The 24,451-nt window shown below is 38.2% G+C and overlaps 1 protein-coding gene across 1 annotated transcript in view; it reads right to left on the bottom strand.

Moving 5' to 3' along the window:
* The window catches only part of LOC145980592 (uncharacterized), a 34,219-nt gene extending 13,624 nt beyond the window's left edge, over window positions 1-20,595 (bottom strand). The window contains exons 1-4 of the mRNA XM_083113627.1: window positions 20,488-20,595; window positions 5,847-5,928; window positions 3,634-3,941; window positions 557-680 (exon numbers count right to left, since the gene is read on the bottom strand). Of these exons, the coding sequence (XP_082969753.1) occupies window positions 557-680; window positions 3,634-3,941; window positions 5,847-5,928; window positions 20,488-20,514 (541 nt within the window). The 5' untranslated portion in view covers window positions 20,515-20,595. The remainder of the gene's footprint in view (window positions 1-556; window positions 681-3,633; window positions 3,942-5,846; window positions 5,929-20,487) is intronic.
* Window positions 20,596-24,451: the final 3,856 nt, after the last annotated feature.

Below are 24,451 nucleotides of genomic sequence, written 5' to 3'. Positions count from 1 at the left end.
GACCTGGGGCCCTTTGATTACAAGGCGACGACGCTACCACTGCGTCATCGGGGATGCCCAGAAAATATGTTAGGACATGCACTCCTGCTTATACGGTGTTTTGTTTATTATTATTATTATTGCTTTCTGCTCGTTTGTAATACCATTTTAACAGCTTTTTTTTAAAGTTTAACAGTATTAATATAATATATTTGTAAGAAAATGTGTTTAAATTACCATATATACTCATATCCATTGCTATAAATATGTGAATTATTTACGGTTACTTTTAAAAAATTAGCTTTGATTGTTTTTTCTAAGCTAACATGTGTATTGTATAACGTGAAGATAAATTAATTTTCCCAAATTAAAAGAAGACAATCGTCTTGAGAGAATTTACATTAACTACATATGCATATCAGATTTAAAAATACATTAGTATTTTTTAGAAACAATTTTAAACAATTACGGAGATTTAATTTTTTTCAAATGTGGATGGATGTAGTTTAGCTTTTAGATTTATAGGTGAGTTAGCATTGTTATTATAGAATAGCCTTACTAAGTAATTTTGTCTTACCTTTTAGGCAATGTTTGAACTCTACAGAGTAACTTCCTTCAGATGTGAATGCCACATACTTCACCTCCTTAGTGTCGTCGTTGGTGTGCCATGAGAACAGAGCTTTCTTGCGGAGATAACCGACCTAAAATGTTAAGTACAGGGTGGTACAAAAGCATTGCTCGGCAAATTGTCCGTGACTATTTTCATTAATTTCTCGCTTATGTCGTACGTATTTTTCATGAATTGATGTTACATGTTCGTGCAGAGTATCAGCTTGTTTGGCGTTTCGTCTCAGTTCTTAAAGCTTTCATTGCGTAAAACAAAGAGCATAAGATAAACATTGTGACGGACAATTTGTATGGTAATACGCATGCATCCCACTCTACACTCGAGTAAATAATTATTGTTAAGTCATAAACAAACAAGAAATAAGAATATACTTCCTCAGAAATTGCCTTCAAGTTATTGTTAAATGAATACTGAAGAAGGCTATTATGTATTGAAATTATTTGCAAATTGCTGTATAAAGTCTAGTAACAGCAATATTAATAGTAATGTACTTTGTGACTAAAATTTACAGTTAAATTGTTGTTGGTCACCATGCACATGCAACCGTTATGCAGTAGTCTACGTTGTGGTAAACTTTGAGAAAATAAGTTTTGAGGTACTAAAAGTATGTTACTATTAATATTATTACAGAGAACATTTATGTAAAAAGAATAACAAAATGGACGCTGTTGCTACAACAGGAAATTTTCTGTAAAGTTACGGTGGACACTTTCGCTACTTGAACTTTCGCACTTCATCCCGCTTTATTTGGTTTCCTCTGGAACCTAAACTTCCACAGACAAGATTGACAAACAAATCTCAGAAAGTCTTGAGTCTTTAGCCTCATAACTTCTGTGATTGACATTGATTGCTTTCTCTAACGCCTTGGACACCATCGAAGCAACGGGAGAGTCAACCTCAAAGGAAACGGAAACCAATGTTTTTGCCTAATTATGATAATTAACTACTTGTCAAGGTCAGCTGAAGCTCTTCCCGTGATCGTTGCAACCGAAGTGTTCGCCTTGAGAAAGCTCAAGGGCGGTTTTATCGCTAAGTATCTCTTCGTTAGTGAGGAATTCTTCTCCTCTGGGTTCCGTGTGAGAAATCTCACACGATCCTTGTTATTCATGCATGCTTAATACAGAAGAATCTGATCAGAGTTGAATGAAAGTCTTGAAAACTGTTCGCGTGTTGTGTCTCAACATTTACTGACACTTCTTTTGCCACAGCTTATCAGGTAATTGGATGTGGGAGCCAGTGTGCGAATTCACGGGGGGATGCCTTGGATTACCCCCCCCCCCCCCCCCGCCCACATATGGTACACATCATTTCTTAACTATAGTAACAAGAATTGAAAAAGTGGTAACATTATAGTATAGGGGTGACGGATTTCTTCAATTTTACAGGAGAAAGTACTTATGAAAATCATTTTCTGTAGCGTTTTGGAAGTTCGTGAATGTAGTTTTGATCCATTTTAATGCGAATACATGTTGTTTTCTGCGAAAATCTCTGTCCGACACGCTGTTTCTGCTGCCGCCATTTGCTTTCTGCACGAGATCACAATGTTCCCCGTAGTCGGTGTTTCAAACTCGCCGTGTTTTCACTAGAGTATTTTTAATTTTTTTATAACACCATTAAGCCTTGTTTCCATGATTATGAAAAACTAAATATGCTGACCAAGGCAGTAATTTATTTTATTAAAAACATAAACTAAACGTAACGTTTCAACCTTCTAGCAAGGTCTTCTTCAGACTCTGTATCAAGTACAAACTTTTTAACTATGCTTGCCTAACCTAACCTAACCTTACAGAAAATGTTTTTTGGGACTAACTTGAATGGTTTTTGGGGCTAACGTCAATGTTTTTTGGGGCTAACGTGAATGGTTTGTGGGGCTAATATCAATGGTTTGTAGGGCTAACGCCAATGGTTTGTGAGGTATTAGCATAATTTCAAATCCGGGCACGAAAGTAGATATTTTCCTGTGAACGAGGTTGCAACATTGCATAAATCGACAAAACACTCGCACAACGCGCCCTGAACCAGTACGCTATCGCCCGCCATAATGTGTTACAGAATCGAAATAACAAGTAACAGTAAGTACTCGTAAATGTAAGAAATATACATTATCTTAGTTAGAAATGCATTATTTCACCTTAGGAAATGTTCCGCATTCCAAAATAGTACGTTAGCAATGTAAAAAAAGTGCGAAATATATGATTTATAGGTGTCACCCCCATACTATAATAGTACCGAAAAAATCATTCTAGAAACAGTTAATTAGCCTTAAACCAATTGCATCCTACTTCATGCCTGAAGTTCTATTTTTAAATAGCCCAATGTTTACTTGTCTACATTGTCGTTGGATGTAGAGGTTTTACAAAAAGAAACGTTTTCAGTATTAGTCTATGGCTTATGAGAGCAGTATTGTTCAAACAAATTGTGGCTTAACATATATTATGTTCGTATTGAATTGAACTATTTTCATAACTCTTTTCTATGTATGAGTTGGGGTTTTCTTAGAATGTAAGTAGCTACACTAAGTGAAATTATGTGTAAATGTTATCATAGGATTTAATAACTTAGGTTAAACAATAGTTTAGTTTACTGACTGGTAACATATACAAATTTGCACATCCAGATGTAAAAGCACAAATACGCCACTGAATGGGCATCACTCCCCCCAAAGCAAAAAGCATATTTTGCACACTGGTGGGAGCATAGAACTACATATGAATGGAATATTTTAAACTATAGATTGTCTTGTTGCAGAAGGGAAAAGATTAAACAATTTCAGGGCATGTTTATCGAACAGTTTACTCCTGCCTGAATTTTCGAACAACTTATGTATCAAATATAAGAAATATTAACAACAGTTGTACTATTATTCACTCATCTGGTGTATCGAGTAGAAGAGTGCCATCACGGATATAATAATGATGACAATAATAATAAATGTATTGTTATTATTATTTTTCCACTATTCAGGTTTTATCAATAGCCTGACCCTCTCTATAAAAATGTTTAGCGACCCCAATGACTCAACTCACCATGATCTCCCCGTCCCAGAAAACCGCCCAGAAGTGCTTGAACCTCTGTGGATCCAGAACCTCCTTCTTGGCTTCGATGCTGCTGGAGTCATCCAGGTGGCTGACAGCGATCCCTTTCCTGTAGGAGCCGGTGCCTATGTGCAGGATGTAGTCTGTGTTGGGGTCGACTTCCGGTCGGTGGGAGAAGATGACTCGAGCCGAATATCTTCCCTTCGCCTGAAAGTAGATCTTGAAGCGACCAGGATGCTGCACGCCAACGTTGTAGTACATATCAGGCTCCTGGCTTCTGGACGTGTACAGCTCGCATCCTAGGGTGAATATTTAAATAAATTACACCAATGATCCCTTTACATATTGAGTGGTGGGCTTCCGCAACACGCAACTATTGTCGTTGCACAAACATAAAGCCGGCCGCCGTGGCGGAGTGGTTAGCACATCGCGCTATGACGCCAGGGTTCGAATCCCGGCCTGGGCATGGATGTTTGTGAGTGTCCATTCATCAATTTCATCACATCATCGCAAATTAGCCAAAAGTGGCACAAGAAGCGAAGTAAAATAAAGCAACTCAATCAATCAATCAACAAACCTAAAGGAGCAACTATAAAAAAAAGATCAAAAATTACTAAAAAACATGCTTAAATCAATATCAGTAAATGAAGCTAAACTCTATGGTGCAACAGTCCTCTGAGGGCCAGGGACTGCGAATTGTTGTTTCTAAGTCCACTTTATGCACAGAAAGGATAATCGGGACTGGACCTATAGTATAAAGTGGGATAAGTATGTATAAACCTTTTCACATCTGTCATTGCATTACCAAGTTTGATACCGTTGTTTTCATTACAACTTTAAGGCAGTGGTGACGATTGGGTTCCACAACGAGTCCGTGTCGTTTGCGCCGAGTCATTTGAGCGGAGCCTTCTTATCGGTTCATTTGCGCCGCGACATATGTCAAGACCTTCCTTGGTGGGTTTTCCCACAATCGGGAGTGTCATTACCGCCGCGCGCACGTGTGTCTATGATGTTGCCCAGCTGTAGCTGTGTTTATCTTCGATTGAAAAGGAAGTATTTATAATATTTTTGACGATTTTATGTAGTGTATAATAATTAAGTGTAACAGACTGGCATATTTATGTTGCTTCCAAAGTGTACATATACGTAGTACTTATATAATGTTTGCAAAAATAACACTATTTATAATATTTTTGACGATTTTATGTAGTGTATAATAATTAAGTGTAATAGACTGGCACATTTAGGTTGCTTCCAAAGCGTACTTGTAGAATGCTTGCAATATTTTAACAATACTGTATCTACAATGTTTTTTAACGATTTTATGTAGTGTATAAATGATTAATAGTTAATAGGCTGATTTATGTATTTTGTGTTGTGGAATAAAATTGATACAAGTAATTCTGTGTAACGTCTTTTGAAATAAGCAAAGAAAAGTCATATTTGACTGTCTGGATAGGTTTAACATTTCAGTGTAAACACAGCTGCGCAACGTCATAAACACACGTTTGTTTGTTTGATTTCATGCACTATGCACCATGTTCCCATAAACACACGTTTGGGTTTGAGTTGGTGTTTTAAGTCCACTTTATGCACAGTAAGGCTAATCGGGACTGGACCTACAGTTTAAAGTGGGATCCGAACCACTTGTGCCTCCACCGGGTATCGAACCCGGGACCCCTTGATTACAAGGCAATGACGCTACCACTGCGCCATGGGGGAGGCCCCCATAAACACACGTGCGCGCGGCGGTAATGACACTCCCGATTATGGGAAAACCCACCAAGAAAGGTCTTGACATATGTCGCGGCGCAAATGAACCGATAAGAAGACTCGGCGCAAACGACACGACACCTCCACAACTAGGGGGGCACAAGATGCAAGAAGTGGGGGGCAAGGACAGTTTCATTTCTCTTGGTACGTAAGGTTAGCATGGTGCGGGGACAAAAGTGGCAAAATGTGGAGAGGGGCAACTGCCCCCCCTAATCACCGCCACTGCTTTAAGATTATACAGTTCAGTAATAATACTCGTTGGTTTGAGTTGAAATAATCCAAAAATCATTCGAGAAGTACCTAATACTACCAAGCGTCAAGCCACGTTAGAAGAATTCAATATACCGGACAATTGGCAGTAGTGTGGCACAACAACGTAGAACCACCATTCACATGCTCATGGCTTAAAAGCTAACAGCATCGTGCCTTACCTTCATGTGGTGTCAGCAAGCCAGCAACAACCGCCTTAGACAGAAAACTTGTCAGGAACACCAGGAGAATAAGGCCATGCGCCTGTAATAAAAATATTCTATTTTATAATTACATTATACAATTTCTGCTTCCATTTTAATTGTCTCTACCTCGCTAACTCCATTCTTCTTCTTTTCAGATATTCTCCCCTTAATTTCTTTTTGTGTTTAATTTGATCTTTTCTTTTCATCCTTCTGCTGTTCTCTGCGTCTTCATTTTTATTTCATCCTTCTGTTCTCACTCTTAACGTTTCTCTTTCTGCCTTAGTTTTTCTGTCTTTTTCTTTCTCTTTGCTTTCCGATGTTTTTCCCATCTCTCTTTCTTCCATTTTTGTCTCAATTTTTTGTGTTCGAACTGCAGGGCTTTCACATGAATGATTTTTCTCTGCCTCCTTCTTTCGCTGTACAGGGTGATTCAAAAGTCCCTTAACACCCCTATAAAATGTAGGGAGTTAAGTAAAATGTAAAAGGAGTTAGGCTGCATACAGATGGTCATGATAGAAACAGGTTAGGCCTAGGAGTTGATAGATATAAATTATAAAGAAGGTAACCAAGTGTATAATCTGTGTGGGTTACCATGGACACGATTTGTGATTTATGGAGATACGAACATGGAGTAATTGTATACATGAATACTTCACTTCCTATAATGTCACCGCCACTATCCTCCATTGTCCACCAATATCTAGGTGTAAAAGTTAATACAGAAGTTGAAGGAAGAATTCTTTCTTCACCTAATCTTGAATTACGTAACAGCACCAACACTTCTGAATTTTTTATATCAGGAGTAACCATATTCCAAGCGGACGTCTACCATATTGAATTCAACTCATTTTTTATTTATTTTTATTTATTTATTTGCCAGAGAATTCCAAATACAGTTTTGGCCATTTTACGTTGTAATGTAATAACAATGAAAATAACAAAAATTAACAATGGAAGTAACAATAAAGAATAATATCATAAACTAAAATACATACATATGAGATAAAGTGGATTACATGTTGTTACACAGTAGCTTTCTAAAACGTGACTGGTTTTCAAAAATATCAACTTGGTTTGGTAGAGTGTTGTATTGGCCGGGTAGTCTGTGGAAGAGAGAACGCTGTATTAGGCTTAATCTGGGTTTCTGATATGTGAAAAGCTGAGTGCTCCTTGTGGTGCGGGACGGTACTCGGGAGTGGATTTCTTGAAGAAGGCGATCACTTCTTATGTTCCCAGTGGTTAGTTTAGGGAGGAAGATATGGTCTGCAAGTATGTGTCTATCATGAGGGGTATGGATATTTAGCATTTTCAGAAGGATGGACTTTTGTAAATGTTTTGTGGATGGAATTCGGTGGCGAACAATGGCCAGGAGGAAATTTAGAACAGAATGTAGTCTATCTAATTTTGAGGGGCATGCCATAGACCAGATCGGAGAACAGTATTCAAGTTTTGGTGAAACGAAAGATTTGTAAAAAGTGCCGAGAGCAGACAGGTTGTTTATTTCAGTAAAACGATAGAGGAGACCCAGCATACGCATGGAACCCTTAGTGACTGCTGACATGTGGTCAGAAAAGGGCATATTTCACACCACTTTATTAGGGAATCTAAGTTCTTTGGCAAAAGCGCCATGTCATTTAAATTTGATATTTTACTATATATTTTGCTACCATCGCCAAACAAAAGAAGGTTTTTACAAGAGTCAGAAAGATATTCTGGAAGATCATCAAGGTAGAGGATGAAGAGAAGAGGTCCAAGAACACTGCCTTGGGGTACACCAGAAGATACACCTCGATAAGAAGAGGTTCCGTACAACCTTTTGTTGTCTGTTTCGGATGTAGTGTTTGAGCAGAGAGAGAAATTTCCCATGGATATTAAAACAATGGGATAATTTATGTAGGAGGTAGTTGTGGTTTATAGAGTCGAAGGCTTTGGAGAAATCAAGATATATATATTACATCCAGTTGAGAGTTTTGAGATATACAGTTGAGAGCGTCAGATAATACGATGCTCAAGTTAGTTAAGCAGGAGCTGCCTGGTAAGAATCCGTGCTGTGCTGTATTTATGCATGGAGAGGTGAATTTGTAAAGTCGGTCCTTTATTATTTTTTCACAGGCGAAAGAAGGTGGTGATAACAGGGAAATGGGTCTATAAGAAGTAGCAGCATCCTTGTCACCAGATTTATATAACGGTACCACATTAGCCTTTTCCATGAATCCGGGAATGTTGCTTCATTGAAGCTCCTGTTTAATAAAATAGAGAAGGGAATAGCGAGAGAAGAAGCAGTGTTTTTGAGGAAAATAGAAGGGGTTTCGTCAGAACCATTTGCGCGATTTTCAGGCAACGAAGATAGGATGCTTTGAACTTCTCCCGGAGACGTGGAGAGAGATGTCAGAGAGTAACAGAAAACTGGAGTGAGATTAGGAAGAGAAGAAGCCGGTGTATTTGACATTATATTTTTAGAGAAAAAGGAGAAAGAGATCAGCTCTCTCAGGGACTGGTGAAGGGGGTGAAGTGATATATTAAATAAGGCTAGAATTTCACGAGAAATTCAACGATGAAGATTTTTCCAACCTCTCTTTAATCAGGACCCATGACCCTCCTCCCTGTGTGGGTCCGTGGTTGAATTCCTCGAATATTTCCACAAAACAGCAAAATATACCCGACGGATCCACCTATGGAAATTGAACCATTTTGCTACAAAGGTGCAAGTTCAATACAACGACGCATAGTCATGGTCATAGCAGGCGCCACGGATTAACCTTGAAGCAATTTCGATCGTTGCGTCAATAACCTAGGCGTGTTTGTTTCTAGGTTCGATCCGTGCGGCGACCTTTGAATGTATATCCAACGCAATAAATAAAAGTCTGTTCCGGTCAGCGATTACCAGATATGGCGTCAGTTCTCCTGATTGATTTTGCCTGTGGCCACATGGAAAAATGCAAATGGCAAATGACATATAGTTGTTGCTGTCAGTTAAGAAAGTAAGATTTTTTTTACAGGTGGCTTGTCTAAGGTTTGACAAGTATGACACATGCCTTGGGACCTACTTTAAGAATTCATCATTGACAAGGTTATATTAATCCAGTTGTAACTTTGACCTTTTTTGACATTGTGAATGATCTTTAAGCAGGTACATCTCTAGAAATATTTTTCGGGAGGAGGGGTCCGACCAAGTGTCTAAGGGCCGGTTGCACCATCGCCACTCAATCTGCCACTTTACAAAGTGCTGGATAACGACAGGCGGGAGACTTAGGCGGCGGTGGGTTGCACCAAGCATTTTTATCCTCTGCCTTGTAAGGTGGAACTTTCTCCTGCTTGCGTACGACCTGGCAACAGAAACTGGAGAAAGTTGTGTTTTCGATTGTGTTTTGTTTGTTTATTACGTGCTAATGTCTCCTTGTCAATTCCAAATGCATGCTTTTTCAACTGAAATATGTTTAAAAAAAACGAAATATTTATTGCAATAAAATGAAACAGCTGATCGAAGTAGGTAATGCATGTGTCGTACTCTCATTTAATATCAAATATATGTTATATGATATAATATAAAACGTAATGTTTCCAAGTAGGGGGGAGTTATTCTTAAAAACTTTTCAAATTATTTTCCACGTACTCCAATTAAAATAATTTAAAGTAGAATATTCCTACTGAACAGTGACCAAAATTTTACGAAGTCGTAACAAGTTTAAGTTACATTTTTAAAATTTTTAGTGCAAGGGTGACATGTCTGAGTTTTGTAAATATACGGAATGAGAAGAGCAATCTTCTATTCTGCTCTTACTAATTTATCATTCGTTTCTGTTAATAATTTACCAATCCGTAACACCTTCTTTAGCGAATAGCGAGTATCAGTATTATCAACGTTGGCTATCTTATACTACTTAGGTTTCTTCTTTAGTATAATGCAGCTTTTGTGCAATAACGAGGCAAATGAACATTTTTGTATTAAAAAAAAAATCGGATAGCACAAAAAAAATCGTTAATCAACGCTTCTATGTACAAGGTACATATTGGGAATTAATCATCTTAACACAAAAGGAATAATCAAATAGTAATGTCAAGTACCGTAATATTGTATGTACGCATGTTTTATTCTTATTAAGAAAAAAGAAGAAACTCCAGGCTGTATATACTTTCAGATAGGTAGTTTCGTGCAACGTTATATCTAGTTTTGTTTACAAAAAACACCAACATCCACCGGGAAAATATACCTTGTACATTCGTACAAGCTGTGGTATATTTTAGACGATCGGCTAGGGACAGCATTAGCACCTTGGGTAATACATGCTAACAACACCAAACCTGGTCTTCCTAACCTATGCACGTATGCATATAATAGCTTAAATAAACAAATTATAACTTGCCAAACCTATTTACAAGCTTATTTATGCTATTATATGCCTACGGGGATAGGTTAGGCAGGCCAGGTTTGGTGTTCTTAGCATGTATTTCCCAAGGTGATAATTCTTTCCCTAGCCGTTCGTCTTTTTAGGCCAGTTATTTTGAAAAATTAAATACAAGATCATGTATATTGCATATGAATGTAAAAAAAAAAAAACAGAAAAAAACTTGTGTTCACGTTTTATGCATCTCCAGGCATCAGATTCGTGCAAGGTTTATTACAATGGTGCATTTTCTTTGCATCACCATTCGGAAATTGTTCCTTGTATATACGTATCAACGCCGTAAATATACTGCTGTACCTGTCTCTATTATTATTTTTTTTGCCAGTCTTTAAAGTTAAAGTACAAAATATCGCACAATGTCATTAAAATATGTTACTTCGCATTAAATCTTTCCTGTAAATAGTAAATACCGAATAAAAAACTTTTACGTCTTATGCACTACCATGTATATTAGGGTCGGTTAGGTTAGGTACAAAACCAGTAGGGAATTGTTCCTTGTACGTACGTGCGTGTCAACATCGTAAGAATGCTTGTTAACAGTAGGCCTAAACTTTTTTTTGCCAATTTTGAAAGTTAACATAATAAATCACACGTGTACAAATATACGTTTCTTTAAAGATTGGTATTACGTCTTATGTACTATTAGGTATGTAGTTGCTTGCAAGGTTATTATTGTAAATGTGTGTGTTTGTACGTACAAAACAAACCACCATTCGGAAATTGTTCCTTGTACCATGCTTGTACATAACTTATGTATGAACTGGACGGTAAGAGTACTGCTAAATATTATACGAGCATTCTTTGCCAGTTATTATTCGGAAACAACAGGTTACTTGTTTATTTGCACTGTTATATTCACACCAATGGCGACGGAAGTGACTAGAATATTACACGAGTTTTAATTTTATAGATTACAAATTACTAGGATTGCGAAAAAGCAACTGATGCATGGTGTACATTTCGTATATTGTGTTGTTTGGTTGAAGAAATTTGTTACAGCAAACACACATTCATTTATTTGGAACGCAATTTTAATAGGATTTTGCAAGCATCAAACGCATTACTTTAACCTGGAAGTCTGGAACGGTAGTTTTTATTTATATTTCTGTAACCGCATGCACTCAAATCCTACTTACGAAATTACAGTGAAACTGCTAACGCTAATATCAATATACAACATTCTCGCAACACACACGAAAATAACCACCTAATATTCATTTTTACACATATATTTATAAACGTTGCTTTATTTATTGCCGTTCCTAGGATAATTAACAAATCCGCCTTTTTTGCTGTTATTTGATATTTGGTAATGCAAAACGTGCAGCAAACTTTCGCAATTTACATCAGCTGATCGAGACTTTGCCATTTTATCAACTATGAAAGTGCAAACACAGATTATACTATAGTTCAAATCACAAACCCTGACACCTTCTGTAAACAAAACCACCTGCATGCAGAAAGCATTGCAAACTCATAGAAGTAAAATAATCCACACGAAATTCCAGCGTTGTTACAGGATTCATTACGTAAGGTAAAACAATGGCAAATTTGTAGTATGGGATACGCTGCCGCAAATGACATCTCACTTTAAACCCAATGCTCTTTCTTTTGTACTTATTGCTTCACCTTTATGATTAACTCTTTGCACCAGTAATCAGTTCCCATAAATTTGGCTTCTTTCTTTGCATGCGAATTGAATATATTTTACTTGCATTTCTTTAGACAAAATGATATAACATGGTAATGTATATTTCTAAGGATGATATAGATAGGAGTGTTGTGAAATTTGTTTGTAGATTTTATGTAAATTGTATCTTATGTAAATAAAATGTATAATGGGCATAAACAGCCATATGCATTGCTGTAAGTCCAATAAATATATTGATGATGATGACAAAGAAAGTTCGTAAATTTATTGCGGTTGGAAACTTTGACAAGCATCCTAATAACGATTTTTGTTCCGCCAAATATAGTGCACTTCGTAAAATAACTTGGTGACATGGCAAGGCAAGATAAGTGTGAACATTTTGTAGTAATATGCATTGTAACTTTCAACGAGCTTAGAGATTTGTGTACAGTCATGGAAAAAAGTTCTTCCCCATAAGGCTTTAATAGGAGCAAGTAATGCAGGAGGGTAGGCAACACATATTGCACCCTTCGATGATCGGGTGATTTTGCCTGTCTTAACTCCGAGAAATGTGTTCCACGCGAAGGTCAACATGACAGGAAAGCAAAGAGGGTCACGTGACTATTGGTTACGTGGAGTGTTGTGCTTCTCCACGTCCCCAGTTCTTGATCCACATTGCAGAAAAAGTAGAGCTGCATGCAATATATGAAAATAGGTTGTTTTCAACTACACGCTTAATTATGATTTTCCCAATTGTAAATCTATCAGACGTGTCTCCCGATTTAGTCGGGACAGTCTTTTACTTTGAATTCCTGTTTGTCATAGGCGTAACTTGACGGGAACAGAAAGGGCATTTGTAACCCCCCCAAAAAAATCAGGTTTCTTAAAGCTGCTAAAACAGGAATTAAATACTATGATTTGACGCGTCCAAAAAAAGTATTATTGAAAGATTTTTCCCAAATACGTAGATAGAAATTTAATACTTTGAAAGTGTCTCAGATTTGTTTATTTTCACAACTTAGTGTGGCACAGGTCTACGACAAAAGTGGAATTTCGTAACAGAAATATGAACCCACTCCTTTTATTTCGTAGCCGATTTCATCTTGAAACTGAAATTAAGAATATTAGTTAATAATGTCATTGGTAAACAATAAAAAAATGTGTTAGACCCAATTCTTTAATACCTTATCATAATCTTTATCGCAAGTTGAAATTTTGTTGTAAGTCCACTGTATGCAAAAAAAAAAAAAAAAAGGTAAAGTTCTCACCTGTGCTTGGCGCTACGCCATGAAGGCGTATAGGGGGTGTGGGGGTAACGCCCCACACTTTCTTGATTCGTTCGTGAGTGGGGGGTGATGTGATCAGCATCACGCCCCTGACCGCCTTTACCACCAGGGTTTCCCCCAGGTACCCATGTCATTCGACGCTGGGTGGGCGCTGGGGCCGCTTCCAACGTTAGAAAAGTTCCCGGGCTTGAACCGGCCGGGAATCGAACCCGGGACCTATAGCATGGTAGTCGGACGCGTTACCGACTGAGTCACCGGCACAGATAGACTAATCTGAAGTGCATACAGTTTAAAGTGGGATCCGAACCACTATGTGCGATCACCTGGTATCGTACCCCAGACCCCTTGATTACAAGGCCTTACCACTACGCCATCAGTGAGGCGCACACAATCTTTGTATTTTGACCTTTTTAAACCTATATGTATCATATAAGAGGTTGTTTAACGTTGCTATGCCTCTATGGATTATATTTAGCCAGTATTCGAGCACATAGCGTCAGGTTTCATAGAATATAAGCTTCTCTTCCATGTTTATGGTTTCCTGTCTGCAGTAGAAAAACTGGCAGGTTCCCATAGCTTTTCTTTCAATAGTCTTCCAATGGTTGCATATCATATCACTCAGATTTGATTCATTCGTTTCGAACACAATCCCCGATGGCGCAGTGGGATCGTGGGCGCCTTGTAATTAAGGGATCTCGGGTTCGATACTCGGTGGAGGAACATAGTGGTTCGGATCCCCCTTTAAATTATAGGTCCATTCACGATTAGCCTAACAGGACATAAAGTGGACTTAAGACACCAAATCAAGCAACTAACACAATCCCGTTATTGTCCAGATTATCGAATCCAGAACCTTCGTCGCGAATAACATAAGCAGGAAGACAACGTGAAATAACCGAACAGAAACAGAACCTAAAACCTACATCGGATAGATTGGATTAAGTCGACGATACAGCACGGGTTCTGAAATGAAAAAGAATACGAAAGTTGAAGGACCTCTATACGCACCCACTTTTCCTCCACTCAATGGGGAAGATATCCTTCTAGCTGAGAAGCTTTTACGTAGGAGTGCCCTGAGGGAACTTCAAGGCCACGACGATAAAGTGCAATGACGGGACCAAAACATACGGCAGATAGCTGTGTTCCTCCTTATTTCGTACGCCATTGATAACTGTAACACGTGACCTCGTCTTTGGTAGAGCAGAAGCCTGCTTGTGACCACCCTTTAGTTCAGTGACCTTCGCCCGTAGTCAGCAAGAGTGAATGACTCACCATATACTTGTCTGTGAGGCTACACAAGAATAGATATTTCGTTAGTGGCTGTAAGTATTGTTTCATCTGCAGTTATATCAGTTACCATTTCAATAGTTTCCTTCCTAATGGTTACTTTAGTGATAAACATGTAAATTAGTTCTCGAGAGTGAACGTTTTATCTATTTGAACGGGGGATTTTTATACAGCCTGCATGTATTATTTTTTCCTGAAACAAGAAGAAATTCGAAGACGCAAAAAGAGTTGTATAAGAGTAGTTAACAAAAGGAAAAAAGAAGAAGAAATCGAAAATGTAAATGCTGAAATAAATTATGGTAGAGATCGAGTGAATAACATTTTGTCATGGGGCCTCCTCGATGGCGTAGTGATAACGTCGTCGCCTTGTAATCAGTGGATCCCGGGTTTGATACACGGTGGATGCACATAGTGGTTAGTATCCCACTTTAAACTGAAGGTCGAGTCCAGATTAGCATATCTGTGCACCAAACCAAAACTAAGAAAGAAATTGTCACAGTGGAAGAAAATTTCATGTTCAACCACATACGAAACACAAGGGAATAATATATTACAGTTTGGAGTTCACATCTGTAGCATCTAACCAGCACAATTATGAATCGCAACATATCGTATCAGATCCATTTTTATTATACATGTATGATAATATAAGAGAAGTAGAGGAAAGAGAAAACCAAGCGAAACACGGACGCCTTCTCCAGAATTTCAAATCTCGTTACATAAGGTTCTGGGTTGGAGTCCCGAACAGGCATGACTTTCTTGTTCTTGCCCTTTTATCTGCTTCATTTCATCATAATTCATCGTTATGGTTTACCTGCAGGGGAAGAATACTGGCAATAATTGCCAATACAAAGCCAATGACAAACAGAACAACTCGATTACGGAGGTGCCAAGAAGAAACGAGACTTGACAGTTTCTCCGTCTCTCGGTTTGTCGAATTGAAAATTGCTCTCCCGTTCTCGGTCTCGATTAGTTAAATATAGAAATCGAAAATGTATGTGAATGAATATACATGTATTTTATATATTCCGGTTTTGTAGGAGATTTCGTGAGAGATGAAATAAGTACTCTTCCATCGTATTTATTTTTATAATTTTTATTCCCTGTTCGATGATCGCGACGATAAGGACGAGTGACCATTACATGAAATTGATGACGAAATAGTCAAACACCCCCGACAAGGACGGTACTCAAACCCGGGAACTTTGGCGACGATATCGAATGTCAATCACTTAATGAGCTTGACCACCGAGCCTGCTTAATGTTGTTTCTGTCAGGTAATTCGTAATAATATCCCACATTCACTATCATTTGCTTCATAATTTATCTTATTGTTGTGATTAACCTGAATTCAAAGAATTAGTTGAAAGGCAAAAATGCAAGATTGAATGTCTCTGATGTTACTTCGTGCCGAATAATATGACGTGGTATTATGATATGAATTTATTAATCATATAATATGCCTATTCATTCCATTGATTGGTCCCAATTGAGCACACAAAATATGCTATAATGTCCACTCCATGGAGGAGTGGTTAGCACAACGCGCTACGATGCCATGGGTCCCTGGTTAGAATCTCGACTTGGGCGTGGGTGTCCTTGGTAAGTGTCCCTTCATCAATTTCATCATAGCATCACTCATCTTCATCGTCGCTATTTGCCAAAAGTGAAAGAATAGCAAATCTAAATAACAAACATCCAATCAAATCGAACATCTCTACCGATTTAATTCTATACGGTACCGAATTCCCACTTTATTACTGCATCTTAAGTCATTTTACAGCATCTCAATTGTTTTCCGATTCGAAAACATTTGGAATGTTGTTTTGTGCAGTTGATTGTGCATTGTTTCGTTGTTTGGATTGTTTAATTAACGTCGCATTAATTAGTTTTAGACCAATCGTGACGGGGGAAGCAAGAGCACAAAGAAAGCAAAAAAGACAAGGAAGAGACCACGGATTTCTTTAAAGATAGCATCCCGTGAATACAACTCAAGTGACTGCAGAATATTATGAATAAAATTTATTTCGCTTTTTCCTTTTATTTCTGTTTCAGTTATTTTACTTCGCTTTTCTTCTACCACTCGCGTTACTCGTGTCGGTGAGGAAGAATTATAAACTCGTGAAATGGACGATGGTACAAAAAAAATATATGCCTCTCCCACGGTTCGAAACTGTCAGTACAAAATATTGTCTTATTTTTAAAATTTACGGGTAAATATGGTTTGTCACGTAGCAATTTTCGCTTATCTCTTTCTCAAGGGGTTCCATTGCCTCTCTGATGTCGTAGTGGTAACGTCTTCGCCATGTAATGAAAGGCTTCCGAATTCAATACCAAATAGAGAGGCATTTGGTTCGGATCCCATTTTAATCTGTAGGTCCAGTGCATGAACTGGACTTAAACAATTAACGTGTGGCATGTGGTCTGTGATGAGAACCATCATTTCAGCGAACCTCTTGACAATGACTCTAATATCACTTGAAAGAATAGTATTTCTTTACGAGTAGGTCTTGTCAAGAAACCAGCTCCTGAAATTTTCTTCTGGAGGCATCGTAGCACCCAGCTGTTTGTTGTGGCTGGGGCACGAGTCATGTGACTCATGCTATCAAAGCTCAATCCTTCCCGAGAACTCAGAATCACCAGGCAAACTTAAGCGAATATTTTGTTATTTGGGTTGCATAAGCAACAGGCTTTAAGACGTTACGAAATTCTACGTCCCGTGGCCCAGGTATTTTTTTCTAAGACTGTACATAATGATATTTTATAACATTGGTTATTTTCTAAAAGTAATCATGTGAACAGCATAAAGTAGTGCAACTTAGCAATATTGCCTGACTTAGCCTTAGAAAAATAACATGCCGAGTTCTGTGCGTGCGGGAAGGTCTCAGTGTTCTCCGAGCTTGTTTTCAAAACACCAGCAAGGACAGCCTTTGAAAAGGGGTGAGAAACAGATTCTACTCAATATTTATGTAACGTTCTGTCAGTGGTATCCTGAGAAACCAGTAAATGAAGTGGTTAAGTTGGTATCCCAGTGCAGTGGTGTGTCAGTGTCTGCAGTTTTAAGGGTTACGAAAGAGAGAATGACCGGGAGAGTAACAATGTATGCGGCTGCATATTCGTCTGATGTTTTGAGAACGGGTTCTCACATTCAGAGGCTCTTATATAAAATGAATAGGTGCGGCGAACTATGAGTGTAACAGCAGATGATTGCGGTCATGGATCAGCTGACGCGGAGTGATACATCGAATCGGTGAGACCGTTTGTTTACAGAAGGTCTCAGGGATGGTGATTTAGACCTTAGGTACTACACGTATCTGTTGGCTGCACAGTGTACTGCTTTTCCATGTTTATCCGGCACTTAACGCGTTAGGCGGAGCCCCGACCGCCACTTACGTTACACGGGACTTTGAGTGCTAGGTAACGTTAGGCGGACATTGAACAACCGGAAAATGGTGTTAAGTGGGGGATAAGACGTTAAGCGGAGATGGTGCAACCGGCCCTGAATAACAACAATAATACTGTTGAAATTTACATTGACATTTATAAAATTGAAATAATATTAACTAAAATTGTAAATTACTATTGTATTGCCACTATTACATGAATAAAATAAACACGTATTCATTATCTAGCTTACGTGTAGTTAAGATCGCCAAAATTTGCATAAAAACAACTGCTCTGGCAAGGACATTAATATAAAAAAGATAAAGATAAAGAATACCAAAAAAAGGATGTTAGATCCAATTGACGAAAAGTAAATAACCTGATTAATATTTTATGCATATTATCACAAGTAGTAGTGTGCATAAATCTTTGGTATTGTCCTTCAAAGCCGCATGAACGCAATATAATCCTTGCCCTCCAATAAATTCGGAAATATACAACAAATGCTAAATAATTCGATTATTAAATTTCAGTACTTGACAAGTCTTTCGGGGGAAGTCCGGGCCCCCTGCCCCCCTCCTTAAATGCGTCCTTGTCTTCAGGATCCCTGGAGAGTAGATGTAGTAAAAACAATTCTAACATGAGCAAAGTTTTATGTCCATTGTGTGGCTATACATCGCTATCATAGGATAAGAACACCACAGTTAATTTTAGCATTACTACCTTAAAAAAATAATTATGGAAAGCTATTTACTATGTATTGCACCGTCCACCGTGGCACTAAATGGGACTATTGTCCCACACAATCTTGATCTCGGTGATGTGATGAACACTACATCCCGGTCGCCGCCTTTACCCCCTCCGCCTCCTCCGACTTGCTGACCCCAAATACCCACTTATCAGGGCTGAATCAACTCCAGAGCCACTTTATGCAGGAATGTTTCTGGATTATGCCACATAAGGTCACCCACTCCCTAGTCTCAGATACAACGGACTTATTTGTATAGCATTGCGATTATTCGAACATACGAACTTAGGTATGGAAGTTCGGCACATTAGGAAGCATTTCTTAAAATATATTTTCTCTGCATCTCTATTTGGCATTCCCTTGAAGTTTTGTAATCTTGACAAACACGAACACTTCATACCATGCTCAAGATTCGAACCCGGAACTTTCGGTGAGTGATCATGAGCCTACCACTACACGAGTTCGGCCACAGAGACAGCTAGAAATGGACGCTGGCATAATTAAGCATCTTACAAATGTATCATTATAATTGCAAATAATTTAAGAAGGTTTACCAATACATATTTAATTCGTAAGGATAATGTTACGAAATTAAACCGTCAGAATACAAAGTAAATAAGGATTTGGAACATTGTACACATTTGCACTTTGATTTGTAAGTGTAAGTCTAAAAGTATATTCGTTATAAATCATAGAATTAACAATGAGTTTTTAATCCACTTTTCTGATTTTGGCGTATTGCAAAGATGAGGATGATATTCGTGAAAGTACAATCAGAAACACACATGGGCAGGACACAACTTGAGACCCATAGAGGATTATACTGCCTGTGGGTCCGGACGCCAGAACCTCGCTTGTTTTGACGCCTAGACCGTGCTCTGGCTTTATCTACTAGATTCTGTGGAATAGCCAATCAGAGCGAAAGTTTGGTCATGTACAGATCATCTGTGTTTCGCAGGGGAAAACTTTGGTTCTGTGTTTTCCAAGCGTTGGTTGTTTTTGCTCGATGCTCGATTAAAGAAAAATTAAACAGAGATTATGTGCAATCGTATGGCCGCGGTGGCTCATTCGGTAACGCGTCTGACTACCATGCTAAAGGTCACGGCTGGTTCAAATCCGGGAACTTTTCTAACGTTGGAAGCGGCCCCGGCGCCCACCCAGCGTCGAATAACATGGGTACCTGGGGGAAACGGAAACCCTGAGGGGTAAAGGCGGCCAGGGGCGTAGTGCTGATCACATCACCCCCACTCACGACCGGATCAAGAAAGTGTGGGGCGTTACCCCCACATCCCCTATACGCCTTCATGGCGTAGTGCTAAGCACAGGGGAACACTTTACCTTTACCTTTTATGTGCAATCGTGTTTATTAATATTTAGGAATTTATACAATCGCGGTTAGATTTATACACGTCAAATGTGATTAGCCGATAATTTAAATCCTTATTATTACCAGTGTATTAAATGGTTGACATGATTATTTGGACGAAATATATTTTTATGAATGAATCCTGCAAATCGCATATGTGATTGTACATACTCGAGTTCATTAAAAAGCTTGTTGAGTACATATTTAAATATCATATTTTCTTTCGATCCAATTTCTAGCCCATACTTTTCTTTTAAGTTTAATTTTTAATAGCAGTAATAGCTATTCTCGTACGAGGTTCTTCATATCACTCGTCCATTTTTTTAGCCTGTGTGCTCTACGCAATGCCTTGTGGGAACAAAAGTATACCGTACGGTAACAAGTGTCGTGTGAGGCGACAACTAGCAGGGGAGTCAGTACCACACAACTAGTCTAACAAGTAAGTCCAACTGGAAAATCTAGCAGGATATCTAGCCTCGAGTGATTACGTAAAGAGTTAGTGGTACTTACCTCCAAATACCATGCCAAAACCTTCATCTTCTAGAGACAGAAAATCCTTCAACTCATTGTTTCAAAACAGAAGGCGTGTCACAATACTGTCACGTTGCAGGAGCTCTACCCTTCCATTCAGAAGCAGCGGTCGACACCAACTGGGTGACGCGATGTCAGATTCCCCACAAACAGATCACGTGCGTACTTTACATGCACACTGTCCAAATGTCCATCGATCTTACATAAATTGATCCACCGGTTGCCTTTTACAGTTACCAACCCTATGGGTTTTACAACAGGTGACGTCACTAGATTAAAAAGAGATGAGAGGGTAAAATATTTTGCAAGACAGGAATCTTATTTAATGTAGCTAATGTTAAATATCATGCAATTGCGCATTTGTGGTGTTTTTTTTTGGTGAAACAGTAGTGGCCGATATACTTGAGGGTATAGTCACCAACTGCTTTAACTATAGTTACAGGGTATCCAGTGTGGTACTTAAGAAATTTCCAGTGGGGGGAGATTTTACTGACTGTTTAGGGACAGCATGACTTTATGCCATATAACATTTCCCCCATGGATAAAATTTATCAAGCAGAGGGGGGGGGGGCACAAACACCCAGAGGTGAGAAATCCCCCCATCCCCCCTACAAATACCACCCTGGGTATAGTCTGACATCACAACGTCACAACTATTGTCACTATAGCGCGAGCAGAATTTTTTAGGAGGGGCTGGAATTGTAAAAATTAAATTAGATAATTGCGTTCTAGAGGGGGTGGGGTGGAATACACTGTAAAATATTTCATAATTAACATTTTTCACCTTCCCTTTGGAAGCTGTTCAAAGACAAAAATGGTAACCGGGAGTTTTTGAATTTACTTGGTTTGGTTTTCCCGAGTTCTTTTGAAAATTTTCATTTTCTCGAAATTTTATAGGAGAGACCCATAAGTCCCCTCTGGGTACGTCAGTGACTATTGTAGATCCTTTATGATGAAACGTTGTTTATTTTATCGCTTTATCGAAGAGTGAATATTTGATAAATAGATAGGTCTGTTCATTTTCCCAAGCTAATATATTGATTAGATTGTGACACACTATTAAGTAGGTTACGAGGCCCGATTAATGAGGAAAATAGGTCTTCAATGTTGGAACACTAATGCGAGTTGTTAAGTTTTGTTGTTATTCTCCTCTACCCTCTCGTATTATCATCATCGCCAGCAACAACAGCCACATCAACATAGCTATAGATTCTAGAAAAGTTAAGCAATCACTATATACTATTTGCTTACAATCTACGACAATGCCAACAAAATATAATTCCTTCTATATTCATAATTTGAAGTAGATACAAATCTTTCACAATGAATAGTTCACCAAAATAAATTAAAGTGCTATTGAAATGAGCTGAATTTCCACAAAGTTTATTGTATCCTTATGAGTAAACTTGGGTTGACGCTGCTCCTGTAGTTTACTCTGTCTCTACATACTGAATCCAAACACGTCAAGAATGTGAGCAATCATCTTTAGGTAAAATGACGGAAATGCTTTTTTTGTTGTTGTTGTTTTTTTTGTTTTAATCGTAGATCAAAAATAGGAGAGTGTCGACAGAAATCATAGTAGGACATCCGGTGTTGGAAGCTGTGAATGTACCATTATTTTGCTTTAGTTTTTGGAAACCTCCCACTTCAAAATTGTATTCTCTCTTTCAGTGTCTTAAGTATTCTACGAAGCTGTGGAAGTTGAAAGATGAGGGTGGGAAGACCTTCAGTAACCCAAATCTACGTTCCTTTCCATCCCACCCATATTGTCTCCATACATGTAGTCATAATCACTGGCGTAACCAGGGGAACAATGGTACAACCCCTGACTTGATAAAAATCAAAATTTTCAAATGAGAGCAGTAAAGAACTCCGGAGAAACCAAAGTGGTAAATGCAAACTCCGCATAAAGTGACCTCGGATTACTATTTTCATCTTCGAGCAATTTTATGGCTTCTGATCGGAAACTTCTGCATATTTTGCAGTCTTCCTAAGTCATTTTTCAGGTTCTAAAATTATTACCATTACAGATATTGGTTCTTTAATTTGATCAGTTATATCCATTTGTGACTGTTGCACACGTTTTCTAAGCACAGGAAATTCATAACTTGAGTTGTTATTTTCGTATACCTACAGTAGCTTGTCCAAGCGAACGTTTGAGGTGTTCAGACCTCTCTTCCTTTTTCCCCAGCATTGAAAAAAGCCAAATGAAGGAGAAAGTGGCTTGTAAAATAATAAAAAATGTATAATTTTCCTGTCCCCCCTCTTTTACGAAAATCATTGTCATGCCATTTAAGATCAAGATTTTTCTTCAAATACTCCCCATTCATTTTTCCACTTTCCATTCTTTTAGATCAAGATTCAACAAAAGTTTGTGTTTGGATATCATATCACCATACAAGTATTCTATGATACAACATCCACGAGTGCTTGAGCAGTAGATGTGTGCGTGATCCCGAAAAGTCAATACTGGAATCGAGGGGGGCGATGATGAATATAATATGATATAATATAATATATGATCATCCATGATGAAATCTCTCCGCATTAGAACAATGTGTGCAAGGACTCGCATTCACCTGTAGTTCAAGCTTATGTCATTCTGATTGTTTTATCTATGTTTCACTCTATCACAGTATTAATAGACTTATCAAAATGTTTCAATAAATTGTATGAAACCAAATTGCTTGACGACTTATCTACTTATCTGCAGAGGACGTTTTCCATATTGCAAGGCAAATGATGATAGATGGAAGAACTCTGTGCGACACAACTTGTCTATCAATTCTTACATCAAGAAAGGCAGCAAAGCAAGACATGGTTCAGGACACCTATGGACTCTTGCCTACCAAGAAGAAAATGTGCACGACTACTGGGTAAGTCATTTACCTTGACAGCATGTGGTTACAATTTCATTCTTGCGTCTGGGGGGTGCATGCATTTGTAAAGTGGTGCAGTGTAAATTCATGTCTTGCAGCCTACAATTCCCAGATTGTATTGCAATTACATTGTTAGTAGTGAAGTGTTAATAAAGATAGGGGGGTTGCATGGGTGCATGCGTTTGTAAAGCGGTGCAGTGTAAATTCATGTCTTGCAGTCTATAATTCCCTGATTGTATTGCAACTACATTGTTAGTAGTGAAGTGTTAATAAAGATAGGGTAAAATTTTAAAATTAGTGAGATACAAATAAATTATATTATTATTAATATAATATTATATTAATATTGTGCTTTCATTTAAAATGATATTTTTGGTTGAATGCAAAAATAAACTATAGTCCTTTTTAATTTCCTTTTTTTTTGCATTATCCAGCAACATTCATAATATCTTGTGTTGCAGTTGTGCTGTCTAATTTGTTTGTGTTGGTCTTGCGTAGTAGTTGTAGTGTGTAGTTTGTTTATGTTTATATTGTGTAGTAGTTGTGGTGTGTTTGTGTTTATATTGTGTTATAGTTGTGATGTGTTTGTGTGTGTCTTGTGTAGTAGTTGTGCTGTCTAATGTGTCTGTGTTCGTCTTGTGTAGTAATTGTGCTGTCTAATGTGTTTGTGTTTGTCTTGTGTAGTAGTTCCTCCATTCATATTGGGGGTTAGGCGTAGAGCTGACAACTCGGCACTGTAAAAAAAATGTCAAAAAACAGCAATATAAGGCCATGGATGTTCCCAAGGTAAAATATTCCGGAGGTAAAATAGTCCCCCGTTCGGATCTCCGGGTGGGGACTACTTTGGGAGGTCCCTGGACTAAGGATAAGATCTACATTAGGAATAAGGATATTAAATTAGGCACCTGGAATGTTCTGAGCCTTTACCGGCCTGGGGCATTTCAGTATACAGTTAATGAGATAGTTAAGTATAAATTAGATGTAGTAGCTGTCCAGGAAGTTAGGTGGCCAGGAGAAGGGAATTGTAAAACTAAAAATTATACTTTTTTCTATGGTGGTACTGA

This window comes from Lepisma saccharinum, chromosome 28, assembly GCF_977018435.1.
Source record: "Lepisma saccharinum chromosome 28, izLepSacc3.1, whole genome shotgun sequence".
Taxonomy (NCBI): domain Eukaryota; kingdom Metazoa; phylum Arthropoda; class Insecta; order Zygentoma; family Lepismatidae; genus Lepisma; species Lepisma saccharinum.
The sequence above is the reverse complement of the archived record's forward strand: the minus strand, read 5'-3'. Positions and strand labels throughout refer to the sequence as shown.